This window comes from Bradysia coprophila, unplaced genomic scaffold (assembly GCF_014529535.1).
Source record: "Bradysia coprophila strain Holo2 unplaced genomic scaffold, BU_Bcop_v1 contig_138, whole genome shotgun sequence".
Lineage (NCBI taxonomy): Eukaryota > Metazoa > Arthropoda > Insecta > Diptera > Sciaridae > Bradysia > Bradysia coprophila.
The window spans coordinates 3,456,716-3,474,549 of record NW_023503409.1 but is presented as its reverse complement, the minus strand read 5'-3'; the positions used below and the strand labels follow the sequence as shown (position 1 = coordinate 3,474,549).

Here is a 17,834-nt window from a genome sequence, read left to right as displayed (position 1 = left end):
TGAAAAATTGGTGCCAGGACGGGAGACGAACCCGCAATCTTCACCTTTCCGGGGCGATGCTCTTACCACTTGAGCTACCCGGCACACTTTTCATTTCAATCTTTGTAGTTTCATTTTGTCAATGCAATGTTGATATGTTGCTATGTTGTTAGTGTGTACGAATTGATTGTATTAGTGTAATGTAAATGTGATGTTAATTGAAGATCCGGTTGATTGAAGATCCTGTGTAGTTCAAACGTTGCGTCCTTATCCAGGACGTTTGGGTATACCTAAATTGTGATGCGTTAGCACCTTTCGTCGATATGGCGACGAAACCGTGACAAATCTCATAATTTGGGAAGTGGATAGTGTATATGGCTGTATTTCAATGTAGAAATCGTTATGAATGTCTGTAAATGATTGGTAGTGTGTTTGTGGACATGTAATTTGAAATGAAAAATTGGTGCCAGGACGGGAGACGAACCCGCAATCTTCACCTTTCCGGGGCGATGCTCTTACCACTTGAGCTACCCGGCACACTTTTCATTTCAATCTTTGTAGTTTCATTTTGTCAATGCAATGTTGATATGTTGCTATGTTGTTAGTGTGTACGAATTGATTGTATTAGTGTAATGTAAATGTGATGTTAATTGAAGATCCGGTTGATTGAAGATCCTGTGTAGTTCAAACGTTGCGTCCTTATCCAGGACGTTTGGGTATACCTAAATTGTGATGCGTTAGCACCTTTCGTCGATATGGCGACGAAACCGTGACAAATCTCATAATTTGGGAAGTGGATAGTGTATATGGCTGTATTTCAATGTAGAAATCGTTATGAATGTCTGTAAATGATTGGTAGTGTGTTTGTGGACATGTAATTTGAAATGAAAAATTGGTGCCAGGACGGGAGACGAACCCGCAATCTTCACCTTTCCGGGGCGATGCTCTTACCACTTGAGCTACCCGGCACACTTTTCATTTCAATCTTTGTAGTTTCATTTTGTCAATGCAATGTTGATATGTTGCTATGTTGTTAGTGTGTACGAATTGATTGTATTAGTGTAATGTAAATGTGATGTTAATTGAAGATCCGGTTGATTGAAGATCCTGTGTAGTTCAAACGTTGCGTCCTTATCCAGGACGTTTGGGTATACCTAAATTGTGATGCGTTAGCACCTTTCGTCGATATGGCGACGAAACCGTGACAAATCTCATAATTTGGGAAGTGGATAGTGTATATGGCTGTATTTCAATGTAGAAATCGTTATGAATGTCTGTAAATGATTGGTAGTGTGTTTGTGGACATGTAATTTGAAATGAAAAATTGGTGCCAGGACGGGAGACGAACCCGCAATCTTCACCTTTCCGGGGCGATGCTCTTACCACTTGAGCTACCCGGCACACTTTTCATTTCAATCTTTGTAGTTTCATTTTGTCAATGCAATGTTGATATGTTGCTATGTTGTTAGTGTGTTCGTTAACGCCATGAAGAGTAATCTCTCAAGAGACATGCAGGACTCACAATTAAGAATCGATTTTGCTCGGAAGGTTGATTGAACAGATTATATTAAAATTTTTGGTCGCGAATTAAATTAACTTTTCATTAGGCCATCGAATTGAATCCAGAAAGTGTCTGTTGGCATCAGACCCTCTACTCGGCTTTGTGCAGTCTTCGTCGTTCCGTGGATTTCCGTCAGCATCCTTCGCAAGAGGAAATTGACTGTTGCGAAAAAGCTTTCGAGCTATGGTCGAATCAGCACGGACCAGATATTTCAATCGGAATTGCAGTAACGATGGCCCGACTCTACAGTGAGTTATTGTTCACGTTCACAGGCAATCGGCAACATCCAGAAATATCTGCAAAGGCTGTAAAATTTGCACGGTAAGCAACCGTCATAGCAGTGAATTTTGGTAAAGAAGAGGTCAATTGTTCAATTTTCATCCTTATTCTCCTTAGTGATGCTGTGCGACTGAGGCCTAAATCATTTACCTTGAAAATCAGACTAGTTTCATTATTGACTTCTTATCATATCTGCGGGAGCAGAGGATATTCAAATGAAGACCGGGCTGAAGTCCAGAAACTTGTCAAAGAATGTGAAGCTAATGTTGGTCAGTGTACTTCGGAGATTTGTCATAAAATCGGGAAATATTACAACTCTATGGTACTCAATAATGACTTCTCTATTATTAGTCACCGTACTTGCATTCCTAACTTTATTTTCAGCGAAATGTCGACTTTAATAGTGCCAAGGCATTAGAATGGTTTGAAATAAGCCTAGACGTTCACAAGACCAATTTTCCATGTTTTGCTGACATGCTAAGAAATGAGGAATTTCGACGAAAATCGAGTGCCGCAATCATCGATAAGATTGACACTATTTTAGACGCTCATCCCAAGCAATGTTTCCAATGTCAACTCATGTTTATCAAAGGATTTTTTCTGTGGACAGTTGATAAAGAAGCAGCACTTCATTTGTGGTTGAATGCAGTGGAAGAAGCCACAGACTTGAAAGTTAATGTAAAATTTTTCTAGTTTCTCTTCAAAATCAAAGCGATCATCAATATCTTTCCTTTTTCAGTTCGTTTCGTTAGGTTTGCACAATATGTGTTACCTGAAAAACAGAAGTCGCGTTGAAGCCCTGCAAATGATGCGAAATGTGGAATTTTTTATGAGCCGGAATGAGCTCGCGAATTCAGATGATCGAAGTTTTATGGTGTTGAAGAATATTTTCAACTCTGTAATCGAAGGCCTGAAGCCCCGTTGGAACTGAAAATTGTCATTTTTTACTTTTTCCGATTTTTTCATAATCGAAGAGCAAAATACGAAATGATGAAATGAATATCAGAGTAAACGTTGCATAGACTGTAACATAATTAAAGTTTGTATTAACTTTAGCCATATCTAGTTTAACAAACCGATTATTTTTGTTAAACCAATTGAAATAAGTCAAGACATTAAGTATTCTCATTACTGAGCTACATATGTACTAACAATTGAGATCAGATTTTTTATCCCTAATCAATTTGTTTAATTAATTTGAACTAAAAGAAACGAAATTCGCCAAAATTTGCAACAAAAATATTTCGAAAAATTATGTTTAAGATTTCACCTTTACATAAACTCTAATCAGGAGTTCTGAAACAAATATGTGTAAACTTGACCAGCATTACAACCATTTTTTTTTCTAATTTTACTGCTGTTTCATTTTCACTACTACTACTTCTGGAGGCAAGGACACATTTTCAATAAAAGGTAGCTCCACCCTCACACAGGCCTCTCGCACCTCCTTATTTCCTTATTTTTCGAAAATTTCATTAACGGCAATCAAAATTAGGGAAAAAAAATTCGCAGCGCGACAAAAAAATCAATTTTTATTATTTAACACAAAGAACTCTAATAAAAAGGTGGTGTCGTAGCTCATGATCGTTCGAACATGACTGGTTTAACATATATTTTTGAGGTTCCACGCCACCTCTCGGCTCGAGAGTCTCGAGTAGAACTATTTGATTTAACATGTAAATCACGATCACCCTTAACATTGTCTCAGACATGCTTTCTTACTACAAACAATTCAAGGTTTTATCCCTATTTACACTTACTTCTTTCAAATTTATACTTTTATACTTTCACCAATTTATTATTTTTTCAAAATTCGAACGGGATAACAAACAACAGCTTTTGCAGTTAATGAGATCTAAATCTAATCCAGCAAGTTTTTAAACTTGAGGGTGGGGTCAAGTAAGAATTCACGCCGTATGTACGTCTTAAATTTCAAAAATTTTGTCGCATCGAAAACTGATTGAAAACTGTTTCCTACAAAAACGGTAGGTATGTACGTCAAAATTTTGAATTTTGAAGTGCACTTACAGTGATAATTGTTAGAGCTAAGCTTTGCTATGAATCTAATTCAAGCCTTAAGCGCGCCCAAAATATTCAAATTTTCATTGTGATAAAAATCAAATTTACAAAAACGATACGTCAAAATAAACAATAATGCGTTTTATTTTAAAGTTGAGGCGAACACTTCCGATGTTAATTGCTGCATCTTAGAATAATTTCGATTTTTATCGACAAATTTCCCCTCATTTTTCCTTAATTTCAATTCCTTAATAAGGAGTCCAAATTTAGAGTGAGAGGCCTGTCTTCAGTTATTACTTTGATTCCAAGAGAAACTTAGTTAAAAGTTGATATGACTGAGTCATCTGGATTTGAACAGAAAAATATTTCACATTTAGATGGGATAATTTTCAATCCGATCTGTTCACCAATGATTAATTTTTCAAAATTGGATAATACTTCCTTTGGCTCTCCACATAGCGTGCCATCATGCAGATACCATATGTTTAATTCTGTTGCCATTCCTTCAAGGATGGTATTATTTCCGTAATTTATCTTTGTGTCGACACATAAAATGTCTTACTTGGCAATGGAGCAAATGGTGTACTGAGTGTTTACCGATATTGGCTACGCCTCGATCGGTAAATTGCACACAAGAAGTGCCATTTCCAGCATTTGTTCCCCAATGTGCTGTTTCCACATAAAATTCACGGGAATTTTATGGAAGTGAACTAGTGAGTTTTGAGATCAGCAGGACGAAACGGTGTCTCTAGGTACTCTAGGGAATGACCTGACTACGACAATTCGGTTTTATTATTGTTTTTCGTTTTGTTTCGCGAGGACAACTGACGCTTTTATTCTTTCCCTTGTGCTTCGACATATGTCATACGGCGCTTTCAGACGATTTTGCCGTGCATGGTACGCACGAATGTTTGTTAATTGCACGGACGGTAATTGTGAACATTTAGTCTTTACTTCCGACTTGTTGTTTCCTAAGACCGTTGCCAAATTGCAACGTTAAAAAGATAGCCTTCAAATGGCCCAATTATTAATTACTTAGTGAGTCATATAACTCATAACTTAACTTAATATAATTTAATTTACTTGGTAAAAAAAATCCAAAAAAGAAGGTAATCCAATGGATCGCGTTGCGTAATCTGCTATTATAACAGTTACGAGAAGTTATATTCGAAACAAAAGAAGTAACAGATTTAATTATTATTATTAATTTCGGAAAATCTTGGTCAATTTCCTTCGTATTATAAGAAGAACTTTCCATATTTTTATAAATTTGAAATATTTATGTTTGGACGCATTGGGATTTTCTATTTTTACTTGTTCCCATAACAATTGAACGACAAATTTGTTCACATATCGATCGGTAGTGAGATGTGTAAATGCACTTTAATTAATGGTTTTAGATAACTAACGTGGCTATAAGTGCTTTTGATTTGTGTATTGTGTGGAAATGAATCTTGTTTGCAATAAATCATAAAATGTCGTACGGTTACGTATGTAATTTATACAGAGAGTCACATTTTTCCTGCTATAATTTTTTTTCTTCAACATTGTTTTATAACAATGGTGGAATGGGGTTAGTCAAACACATTTAATGGAAAATCGTAGTTTTTTTTCCCTTATATTCAGAAAACATTTTATGAGATCTGCATTTGACATTTTTATCTCATCGAACGGATAGAACATTTACAATACAATATGTGTAGGTTATTCACCATGTTACCACACAACGATATGCCCGCTGAATTTATTTGATATGCTCCTCAACGAGAAAAACAACAACAACAACAAATTAAGAGATTGTTCCAGGTAAAATGTTTGCATTAGATTTGTGTGCCGATAGTACAAAATGATCTAATTTCGCATTATAACCGTAATGTACATTGTACAGTGTATACGATAACTGTCCTTATAAATATACCAAGGATATGTAGGACGTATTACATGTCATTTACGTTTTATAAACACACGTTATGCAAATAAAACATTTTTTCTATAAATGCCAATGCATTCGGCATGTAGGCATTAGTCTTTCGAAGGAAGGTTTTCCGTGCGTACGCTTGGAGGATTTCAGAAATTTTCCATATTTTTTAGTGTTTTGTGATAAAAATGAACAGTAAAGCAATGCTGAAAATACCAGTTCTAATATTGGCCGTGTTAATGTGGTTCCAGTGTAATACCTGTGCTGCGTATGTGGTTCCGGGTAACACACCTCCCGACGAAGATCGATATTACGATAAAGAAGTAAGAATCTAATTATTTGCTGGAATTTAAAAAAATTGCGTCCTGCATTTTTGATGGATACTATCGAAATGAAATTCTCAATTTAGTGCTTTGTTAAGTTTATATTTCGCTTCCTAAGCGCATCGATTTAGCTTTTGGGCAAAAATGCTAATTTTTGTGTTTAATAAATTTTTTAATTACGACCAAATTACCTTAGTAGCCTTTGTAGTATTGTAGGAAGTATACCACGACGGCAGAAACTTTTTAATGTTTGGCTGTGAAAATCGGTACACGATATTTTATCACAAAAATATTGCAATTATACGAAGTTATCTGCATAGGTACTTATTAGACCGATTTTAAGTGTGTTCCTGGAATTCGAAAAATTAGGACGTCGCTGCGTACTTTGAGACTTTCTATCCAAACACCGAGGAGTTCTGTTGGCCTTGGCTATTTACCCAAACCATCTAATGCACTTCCGGTCCCTCAAAGTCATTCTAATTAATGTTATTTAGTCATCTTAGCGATCACTTTAGCACAGCACCTTTGGTCAATCATCATAAACTAAAAATTTCCATAATTTGTTTTCCTTTAGTACGTTCGTGAGTTGGCTAGCTTCATTGCTGCGTTAAGTGGTTCCGGCAACAACCCATGTCACAACAATTACGCTGGATATACTAATCCAATCCCGAAAAGGAATTCTGAATTAATAAACTCTTTACTTAGCTTACCGAAAACAATGTCCGATGTTGGAAAGTGAGAGATATAAACCAGAGGAAACGTATAGAAACGCCATTTCTGAGTATACAACAATTAAACACGTGCAATGATTTTTTTTATCAATCATTTTGAAGGTAAAATGAAACCCATACAAATTTAGTGGATTGTGTTAGTTGATTTTGTCTAAATAAACCAAAAGAAATGTCAAAATAAAATTCTGTGTTTGCAAATCACTCAAACAATTTATTTCGAAATAAAGGAAATATCCAAGAAACATCCAAGCCTTCGGAGGTAACTTTTTTCCTTATAACAACTATTATAGCGCGATGGCGCGTGAGGTAAGGTAATAACACCCGACAGTAATTGTGTCGGAAGCTAGTACGAAACTTCGCAATATTTTCGTTAATAAATCACCTACTAGCACTCGGTGGTTTTGCAACCGCAGATGCAACGACGTTTCAAGGCTAGATTATTTTCTTAATGAAAGTTGCAGGAAACAACGATCTTCGTTGAATAAATTGAGATTGGCTCGTTCGGTTCGTGTTTTTTATGTAGGTGGAAGCACGGGGTTTCGGGGGGTTTTGAAATTAATTTTCGCTATGGTGCTCACATTGCAATGTCAAATATGTCTAAGGTCGTTTAATTTGTGCTAGGTGAAGTCCTTTTTCACTAAGCAATCAGCGTAACATTCGTAAATAAAAAATCTTGAATTTGTCAACAATGTGTGGCAATATGTAAAAAACAAAAATCAAAACCCCCTCAAAACCTGTGGCGATCCACTTGTCAACGGACAATCCATAAACAAATTCCATCCCCTATACTATTAGGTACATACGTACACGTACGTTAAATATCATCTACAAAGTATGCATGGACAGGAACCACAAGATTATGTTTGATTATAGTGAATTTCTACGCATTCACTTGAAATGTGCCGAATCCTGACATTTTGCTATACCCTAAATGTCAGCCCTTCCAAGTGAGGGCGTATGCTAACAATTTTAGCTTTTATAACCATAAATTGATGCTTCGTTTGATTAGTACATTCCAATGAAACAAATGCTGAAATGGGCACTTCTTATGTGAAATTTAGGTGTTACGGCACGTTTCATTTTCATTTACATTGCCTAATCACGTAAAGCATTGTAATTACGAGGTTCCAAGTTGTTATTTGACAAGTGGGGAATACAGCCCTCCCCTTCGGGTCGGGCTGTATCACCCCACTTATCAAATACACAACTTGGAACCTCGGAAGTAATATACTATTACCGATAGATGCGTAACCGAGGCATAGGGCACAATAATGGCCATTTCCAGCATTTGTTCCATTGTTATGTAACGCATTTCACTCAAAAACAAGGTTTCGGCACGGTGAAGTAAAGGTAACTTTACGTCACGTTTTTGACACGAGACTAATCAAAATGAAATTATATTGCAGTCATTTAAGTGTGTGGTAATTGAGATCTCATAATAGTTATTTAATCGAGTGCAAAGGCTCTAGATGTGTAATGCCGCAGGCCGTGTGTCATAATACACGTCGTGAGCCTAATGAAGTACTTTGCAGCGAGATTCTTACAACTTTTTGTGCAACAGAGGCAATAAAAGTTCGCAGTTTTCGAACATTATGATGCTGAGTTGCATTAAAGACTGTATGAATTCCCAGAATCATCGAAAAAAATCTCCTAACATAGCAGCTGCATTGCAAACTGTTGATTAGATAATGTCGTTTACGGACGACTATCTCATGATCGACGAGGTAAGACTTATTTAGATTTTGGCAAAATGTTTGTTATAACATATAAAGTAAATGCTTTTAAACGCAATTTGTAGGTGAGTCGGGAACTGAAGTATTAAAGATTTTAAGTGAGCTTAGCTAATGTAACACAAACCAAAATAATTAACTTTGTATCATTATTGTTTTGTTCATATCAAAGACCTATATAGAACGTAATTCTAAAAAATCTTTGGAAGCGTGAAGCCATTGCAATATTTATCTTGTTTAAAATACTTATGTCAACTGTATAAACTACGCAGAACAAAAATTTAAATGCAATTTTTTATTAGTAAATTGGTTTCAGGGCAATATAGGAACGATAAACGCTAAATTAATAGTTGTCGTTAGTTTCGTCTTTATAGTTTTTGACTCAAAGTGTTCATATTCAGACGCATTATACAAACACGAACCAAATCGAGATGAAGTTACGTTGGGTTTTAGTGCCGTTCAGCAGTGTTTTTGTTTTTTTTTTGAGTGCTGTCGCCTCTCAAAAAAATGAGACTGGCTTTGTGGAAAGCGGAAAAGAAATAAACGAGTGCGTAGGGATATATTTAAATAGCAAAGGAAAAATGGATTACGAAGATACTGCAGACAGGAATTCTTCATTATGTCTCACTAAAGTGGCATTCATTGTGAAAATATTGCGTGAAACGTTTGAGATGAATGTGAAAAGAGAATACTCGCTGAGGAAGGCAAGATGTGTTATGAATGAATTTGACAAAGCTGACATAATGGATGTTGCGTTGAGAGTCCTGTTTGATCAGACCGACGATTCACTGTCTGAAAATGAAAAAGAGGTTTATTTGGACACTCTCAAAAGTAAGACACAAGAAGGCATGACAAACATTAAAAAGAAGTGTGGCAATTCAGAATACATTGACAATTTTTTGGATAAAGCATTTCCACCGTCATCCAAAACAGTCATTACAACTGATTCTTCCTCTACCACAGCTATTGCTCAGGATACTGTCTAATTGTGGTATGCCGCAGTTAATCCAGGTTAAAAATAAAATAATGATTTTTTTGATTGCAATTCAAGCCAATAGTGTAAACTTTGAGGAGGTCATAAAGATCGCCATTGTATCAGATACTCGAAAACATACTGTGCAGAGAAAGATACCAAAATCGAGTTTGTATGGCTTAGTAACAATGAATTCATTATGAGGGATTCTTTTGAAAAACAGCCTACCGAAATCGGACGTATTTTCCAGTGGACTTTTTTCTATGTGCCTAGAAAGGACTTCGACCCTAGAAGCCAAAACCACTCTCAAAAAAAATTTTCGAAGCTTTTATGGCTGGTGAAAGGTGATCGAAAGCCGAAAATTTGCATTTTTCTTACCAAAATTTCTCCGGGTACACGAGCCGTACATGGTCGTGTGGGGTGTCATTAGAAAGGTAATCACATGTACTATTGAGCCGAATAGAGACTCACTGGTTTTAAAATTAATCCACACTGAAATATGTGCAGTTGACGTTTTCAACAGAAAACTTGCACTTTTCTTACCAATATTTCTCCAGTTACACGAGCCGTACATGGTGGTGTGGGGTATCACTTGAAAGGTAATTTTATGTGCTTTTGGGCCAAATAGGGTCTTATGGGGTTTGGATGCATATGCGATGAAATATGGGCACTTAAACATTTCAACTTCTCATATTTCATCGTAGATGCTTTCAAACCCCCATAAGACCCTATTTGGCCCAAAAGCACGTAAAATTACCTTTCAAATGATACCCCACACCACCATGTACGGCTCGTGTAACTGGAGAAATATTGGTAAGAAAAGTGCAAATTTTCGGCTTTCGATCACCTTTCACCAGTCACAAAAGCTTCGAAGAATTTTTTTGAAAGTGGTTTTGGGTTCTAGGGTCGAAGTCCTTTCTAGGCACATAGAAAAAAGTCCACTGGAAAATACGTCCGATTTCGGTAGGCTGTTTTTCAAAAGAATCCCTCTGTTGAATCAAAAAATAAAAACAATTTCTTATTCTTGAGGAGAATAGAAAGGGTACTATGCTAAGAAACTTAAGAATGGTGTATCATAATCTGAGTGACCACCCTGAAGTTTACAGACTAGGTTCCTTCACGTTTCTAATCTAAAAATTAAAGTTGATGATTTAAAAACTAATAAAATATTTAAAGATAAATTTTGCATCAATTGATTGTTTAAAACATTACCGGATCACCCACACTTACTTCAACTGCGGTAAGTTCTTCAAAAAAAAAAAAAAAACTAACGACGAGCTCTGACGTTCTTGATCTTTATGTAAGCAAAATGGAAAAAGGAAATGAAGTTAAGAAAATTTCGCATATTGATAATCTTTGGATCGTTAGAAGTAGTAGACCCAATAGTTGCACTGCTGAAGCACTCGATATCGCAGGTTTCGTAAGTTTGTTTTTGGCTGCAGGTATAGTTTTTTCATCTTTTTTGCCGCGAAAACTCATTGTTTTTCCGTTGAAATTAGCAATAACTACATCAAATTGTGCTTTCTACATTTAAATTCTATTTATTTATAACAAATTGTTGATTTAATCAACTTTCTTACGTTCACATTAACTTGGTTTATATGTTCCAAGTACGACGTTACACTGTGGGCATCGATGTTCAACGTCTTGGCAACCAGGACATATTAATGACCAACAGCCAAATCTATTTTAAACACTCATTATTGTTCATGATATTAGTTAGTAAAAATATTCTGAACATACAGAAAACAGCACATTGCGTTTGTTGACTCAATGGTTCTAGTAACAACAACGCTTTTACAATGGAAACACGTTACTTCTATCGGATCACTGCCATAGTTGTAGTTATTCGCGACGAATTGAGCTGTAATAAACAAAAAAATGGAATTCGTTTGTTTAAAGTAAGAACAATCTCACTGATTTACAATGAACAATTGCCTGACAGCTTTACAATTGTAGCTTCAGAGATTATGGGACTTTTGTTGACATTCTACGCTCAATTTCTTATCCAACAATATTGCAATTTGAACGTCTGTCCTCATCATCTCAATATTATACTTCTACGTCACTCACCACTCATTTTTAATTATAATTGTTTTCCTACGGAAATTTCTCAGCTTTAATCTAAAATCGGTTTTAAGCAACTCGTTAAAACAACATCGACGAAACTAATAATTTCCGATACAGCCAGTCAATTTTATATTTAAAGACATTTTGTGATTAAGACACTTAGAATTATTGCTGATAACAGTAAACGGTACTTATATCTTTTCAAATAATAAGTGACTATGCTCGTTGATTTTATTCCCTTGACTGTAAGTCATGGGTTTTACGAAAACAAATACACCGTACGTAACACTACGTTCACTATGATTAAAAATGTGATGAAAAAACGTTAAATGTTAAAATTTTGTGCCCTTTCTTAACACGATAACTTAAGTAAATCTCAACCGATTTTCAAAAACTTTTTTTTATTCGACGAAGTATTGAAATCCTCAGGTCAAGTTCGAAAATGGGTGGTATCGGTTCAACCAACTGGTGGTAGTTCTCGAAAGAAGCCTTTTCTGCTCTTTGTTAACACGATAACTGGAGCAAAGTTCAACCGATTTTCAAAAACTTGTTTTTATTCGACGAAGTACTGAAATCCCCAGGACAAGTTCGAAAATGGGTGGTATCGGTTCAACCATCTGGTGGTAGTTCTAGAGGAAACATTTTCCGCTCTTTGTTAACACGATAACTGGAGCAAAGTTCAACCGATTTTCAAAAACTTTTTTTTATTCGACGAAGTACTGAAATCCCAAGGACAAGTTCGAAAATGGGTGGTATCAGTTCAACCACCTGGTGGTAGTTCTAGAGGAAACATTTTCTGCTTTTCGTTAATATAACAACTGAAGCAAAGTTCAACCGATTTATAAAAAAAAGTTTGGTGGAGAATGGAATTAATTCCTGAGGTTAGGTTCTAAGATAGATTATGTTGGTCTAACGAACCAGCTGATGTTGCTAACAGAATTTTTGTATCTATTTCAATAGTATTTCTCTTGTTATGTGACTTTGCCTTGTAAACAAAACCGAACAAATAGAACAAAAATTAACGAGTGTGAAGTTTGCGGCCAGAGCGAAGCGAGTCATTTTTTACCGGGGAATTTTATTTACAAAGGTTCGAAGATTTTCAGTGAAACTAAACAGAATTAAATCATCAATGAGAAACTTATTCGACCGTTCTAGTAGTTCTTCTTCTAAATCATAGCACTGAACAAAGCACTAGAACAGATTGTTTTTTAACGTTCATTTAGCCCTTCATTTTTGAAAAATGCTACTGCGTTCCAATTAATTTATTTATTTTTATATGAGAAATTTGGACTACTGCGTCGAGAAGGGCCCTCTTGAAAATTCTGTTCTAGTGCTTTGTTCAGTGCTACGTCTTAATGCGTTTTAGTGGCCATCAACATACAAAATTACATTTCATTGAAATAATTCAATAAATCATTGCCAATAAAAATACTATTGAGAAGCACAGACAAACAGTCAAGGGATCTGACCCACCCAACAGGTGGGACCTAGTTTTATATAAACTTTTTGCATCAAACAAAAACATGCTGAGAAAAACATTATGCAAGCTGGCCCTAAAATTCCGCGAGTGTAACAAAATTAAAATTTAATTTTTTTGAGTTTCTATGGAAATGCAATTTGTTTCAGTAAAAATGTTAAAAAAAAGCTTTTTGCTGGAGAAAATGCTTTCTTCCATTCAAAGAGGTTTTGCATGTGCTGGAAACTCTCTTCTTTCAAATCTTCTTTCGTTCAAATCCAAATCCAATCTCAGAAGTTTCATCGTTCCTATTGAGCTGAGCATACCCAATGATATTTCACGTATTCTAAAATTTAACTCATTATTGTTATTCAATTTTTCTGGAGAACTACTAACCTTATCGAAAGAAAATTCGCTTATCTTTCAGCTTCGTCTTTATATGATGCGGACTGTTTTGTTTTCTATACGTGTCGTCATTGAGTCATAGAGTGAAGAAAGTTTTTACTGGTAAATACTGATGAGATAATGCATGTTCAAAAATACAATAAAGCTAATCTATTTCGACCATTTCGACCAATTTATAAATAGAGACATTGCCGTCACATCCTAATACAAAATGCAAACTTAAGGGGAAGTTCGACTTAGTTCATAATAAAAAGAAGCAATGTAATTGAAGAAAGTTTAGTAGAGCGGCAGGAAATGCGTCATTTCGGACTTTTTGTATAAAACAAAAATATCGAAAATTAGCTTGATGTTGATTTATGATCGCTTGATACAAAACCCCAAACGATATTTATTGAAAAATAGACGTTTGTAAAAATGGCACGAATGAAGAAATAGAATATTTTGACTTTTACCATCTTTGTAAATCAAAAATCTCCAAAATATACCAATTTTATTCTGTCATAATCTTCGCCGTGAAAGCAGATACACGATAGACTAAAATTTGTCTAGCAGTTGTCTTCTTATATAGAAGATTGTATGTTAAAACAAACGAAGTACAAGATTTTCTAAAAACGCAAGATGTTTAGTTTAATCGAAAGGAGTAACAGATTCAATAGAAAGATTTCATTTTTTTAAAGGTGCAGCCATTGTTCTGAAGCTTTGACTTAGAAACAAATAAAGACATCTTCAGTCTTCATACCGTTTCTTAGTACAGGCGGAAATCGCTTCACATTCATTGCTGGCAGATCATAGTAAAAAATTAATACAAATTGTAATGGAATATATATTTTGTTTTATTAATTTTGTTTTTTTTGTTCTTTTTATTGGGTTCGGTCAATATAATATAAGTTTTTTTTTCTCTTTAATACAACAATATAATTTTATGTACTTTATTTTTTCACACTCATTTACATTTTTTTCTTTTTTTTGAATTTTTATCTTAAGAAGTTATACTAGCTATTGAGTTCTATTATTTGATTTTGATGGAAAGCATGCAATTTGTTCTGGTAAAAAATGAAAATTATTTAATCGGTTGATAGCACAATATACGTTGAAGACAAAAGGGTGGAGTGTTTCATTCCGCGTATAATTTTTTGTTTTTGTAACAGGCAACAATTAGATATTAAGTGGAAAAATTGTCATGATCGTTGGTAAACTGTTTACTTTAAACCGTTGTATTGACCATTGAATAGGAGATCTCCCTGATAAGACAGCACCTATGTACTTTCAAGTTTTTGACGAGAAAGTCAATATCAAGTGTTATGAAGATCACGTATTCAAGGGAAAAGTTCAAATTTTTATAGTTTTTGCATATACGTTTTCAATAGTTTATATCTGTAAGGATAAAAAAACAGCAGCCAACTATGTTGAAAAGAAATCTTCTGATGCTTTTGTAAATTATCGGGAATTGATTCAAATCACTTAGACAGGATGTAGACACTTGTAACTCCATGAGTACAGACAATTGAGGTCTTCAATGGCAAAATGCATGTCAAAAGTAAGGACGTAACAGACTTCTTTAACCAGTCGAAAATCTGTAAATTAATTAGTAGAAATAGCATAGATCAACTTCAAGGACGTTTGAAATGCCATCCACGTTAAAAAATCGTTAAAAACGTTAAAAACCCTCATATAAATGAATGAATGAACGAAATATTTAGCGAAACTTAAGTGAGACTACGTCTGAAAGTATCGTAACTTGAAGATGATCTATACTCGATAGTTACATACAGCACGTTGTAGGCCAAATTTTATTTTGGAAACTAAATGAGTCAAACCCTCCACCCCATTACTTATTTTAATCGAAAAATAAAAAAATTTCGAAAGTATTTCAGTGATAAAGAAAATGAAAACTTTTTATATTAAACAAAATCTGGCGGGCTTGAAACTGGAATTGTTTGTTTTTCGGTTTAGGATAATAACTGATTCCCATTGTAAAACAAAAAAATGAGAAGATTTTTTGTCTCTATTTCATGATTAATATTTGAGTGTAAGTTCATTTTTGTTATTAATTATAAATTCGTACTGTTCGATGTGGATAGAATTTTACACAGTTTCTCAGTATCTCAGTAATGAAACTGAATCATTTATAATTTTCTTTACATATTTACTAATTTTGTTTGACTAAGTTTTTTTTGGGCTTATTTTGTTATTATTTAATGCTAAACGTTTTCTTTTTTTTTTTTTCTTTTTTTCCTCTGTTACTGTTGCTGTAATGAAAAATTGTACTAAAAAATGTTTAATTTGAAAAAATTGATCAGAATTATCATCCTTAACATTATTGTTCAAAGTATAACTATTGGCAGATAAAAAGTGACTGTTTTCTTAGTTGAGTTTTTATTTGGTTTATGTTTTGCTACATTGTTTTTTTTTTCAGTTTGCTTCAATCTCATTCACAATATTTAACTATTTTGTTTGTCTTTCTTTATTTTATACCTAAAAGTTAACGAATTAAAATTTTATTTTACTTTTTTCTTCTTGTTTTTAATAGAAATTCAGTCTTCATAATATACAAATACTTTTTATTTATAAAATTTATTAATTTTCTATTAGTTTTCATAATATAAAATATACAAACGAGGAGTTTTATGTTTCTTTTAAATTTATTTATTTAACCTTTAAATGTAATTTTCTAATCAAATTTATTGTGTCCTTTTATGCTTGCAAACAAACGTAATAAAATGCTTGCACGAAGGAGGCAGCACGTAATTATGCGACAACTTTCAATTTGTTCAAAATTAACGGATTTTAAACGATTAAGAATAGTAAACCAATTCTTAAACAATTTTTTTCTAACAATCACATATTTATGTGATCTGCTATCGACAATGACACCAAAAACCATATAACGACCATCTTTGACAAGATAATATAGCCAAAGTATGTGGAAACTAATGAAGTAAAAGATTTTGTGTCAAACAGTGGGCGATGCGCTAAATATCATGAAGTAGCAGATGTAATTAATTTTATTATTTTAGTCTGCGTCACAAACTCTAGGGTTAAACTCGGACAATACACGCAAGACGAACTTTATTTTGTTAGTTGCCAAACAATTTGTGATGATTTTTATGTACTATGTCTCTTGCAAAATTAGGCAGGGGCACGTTTTCTCAGTGTCTTTTTTCCAAATGGTTAAAATGGACAATTATTACCCTTGGCACCAGAGCCTATAAAAACGTTTTTCGAGTCACCTTGAATATTTATGTTTGGCACCCATTACAGAATTGACTTTGACGCCAAAAACTTAAGGCGGCAGTGTGTTTGTCATTAAATTGAGAATTTTTTTCGGCTACGTTTGCGTGTATAAAAACCAATCAATCAATCGGACTAGGGTTATAGCTGGAACTGTTGTAAACCTTTCAAATCTGAATGACTTTCCAAGTAATTTTTTATAGCCAAAAAAAGTTGAAAAGTTTTAATGGTAAAATTTAGGTTTTAGGCTTGGCAACTGAGAAATAATTTTTTTAGTCTCAGAGCTTTAAGCTTTGGACTTTTATTCAAATTTTAACCGAAGCAATAACCTCCTTATTTTCCAAGAAAAAATTCTACGTAACGTTTCTGTATTTTTGATTGTAAAATTTTCCTATAAATTATTCCCGTAGTTAAATTTATTTCTTTTGATTATTATTAATTATAAATTCTTTAGAAATTTAAAAATAGTTTTCTTCTTCACTTCACAATTAATTACTTTAACATTTCTAAGTTCAAGTTAAATTTCTGGTAATTTTGTAAATTTACAAACAGAAAAAATTACTATTGTGTTTTGGCACCGTGCGTAAGTTCATTTTTTATTTTGTTTCCAAAGTGAAAATAAATTTTTTTTTTGTTCATTAAATTTTGTTGTCCTAATTTTATGTCTGATAAGAAAATATTTTTTTGTCCATTGGTTTTTTGCTTACTTTGCAGAAATTTTAATGTAAAAACCAAAAAAAATATGAATTTCAAAAATCAATTCAAACTGCAATCGAATAATCAGATGGATGCCCGGTTGGCTGCTGTTGATGTTGCTGATTACCACCGCTTCCACTCGGCCGAGACCATAACGTCGATCTCATTCCTAATTTCAATTTCTTTAAAGTATCAATATCACATTCAGCTTCCGATAATTCGGGTCGATCAGGCGTACCACTTTCGATTGGCATTTGATGGAATAAACCCCCCGCTGTGTTGTCAGGTATTTGTAGAGGCAGCAAACCTCGCATTGTTCCCCTGTCAGAGGAATATTTGATTTGTGCTTTCTTTATCGCTCAGTTTGCATCTATTTTTGTTTGTTTGTTTGTTATATATAAATCAACTGGTGTTGAGATATTCATTCATTTTTATATACAAAATCATTTTCTAAAAAAAAGTA

At 34.0% G+C, this 17,834-nt stretch overlaps 3 protein-coding genes and 1 long non-coding RNA gene across 11 annotated transcripts in view; 2 read left to right on the top strand and 2 right to left on the bottom strand.

The window, feature by feature from the left end:
• Positions 1-1,430: 1,430 nt before the first annotated feature.
• Positions 1,431-3,153, top strand: LOC119073568. The gene is made up of 6 exons (XM_037179126.1): positions 1,431-1,527; positions 1,587-1,861; positions 1,937-2,141; positions 2,204-2,497; positions 2,559-2,768; positions 2,825-3,153. Exons 1-5 carry the CDS (start codon positions 1,465-1,467, stop codon positions 2,748-2,750), a joined length of 1,029 nt encoding a protein of 342 aa, XP_037035021.1. The 5' UTR covers positions 1,431-1,464; the 3' UTR covers positions 2,751-2,768; positions 2,825-3,153.
• A 2,718-nt stretch (positions 3,154-5,871) lies between these two features.
• Positions 5,872-7,008, top strand: LOC119073675 (protein PDF). The gene is made up of 2 exons (XM_037179281.1): positions 5,872-6,079; positions 6,654-7,008. Exons 1-2 carry the CDS (start codon positions 5,945-5,947, stop codon positions 6,816-6,818), a joined length of 300 nt encoding a protein of 99 aa, XP_037035176.1. The 5' UTR covers positions 5,872-5,944; the 3' UTR covers positions 6,819-7,008.
• Positions 7,009-11,038: 4,030 nt separating this feature from the next.
• LOC119073678 lies at positions 11,039-11,746 on the bottom strand. 2 transcript variants are annotated; one of them, XR_005087059.1, is made up of 3 exons: positions 11,439-11,519; positions 11,257-11,377; positions 11,039-11,197 (listed from the first exon to the last, which is right to left on the bottom strand). It is a non-coding gene; the product is annotated as an uncharacterized LOC119073678 (long non-coding RNA). The 2 variants fall into 2 exon arrangements; XR_005087058.1 differs by lacking the exon at positions 11,439-11,519 and adding an exon at positions 11,587-11,746 and having other exon boundaries at positions 11,041-11,197.
• Positions 11,747-14,404: 2,658 nt separating this feature from the next.
• Positions 14,405-17,834, bottom strand: part of LOC119073426 (Down syndrome cell adhesion molecule-like protein Dscam2) — a 55,968-nt gene continuing 52,538 nt past the window's right edge. For all 7 annotated transcript variants that reach the window (XM_037178881.1, XM_037178882.1, XM_037178887.1 and 4 more), the window contains one exon: positions 14,405-17,692. In XM_037178881.1, coding sequence (XP_037034776.1) covers positions 17,437-17,692 — 256 coding nt within the window. In that variant the 3' untranslated portion in view covers positions 14,405-17,436. The remainder of the gene's footprint in view (positions 17,693-17,834) is intronic.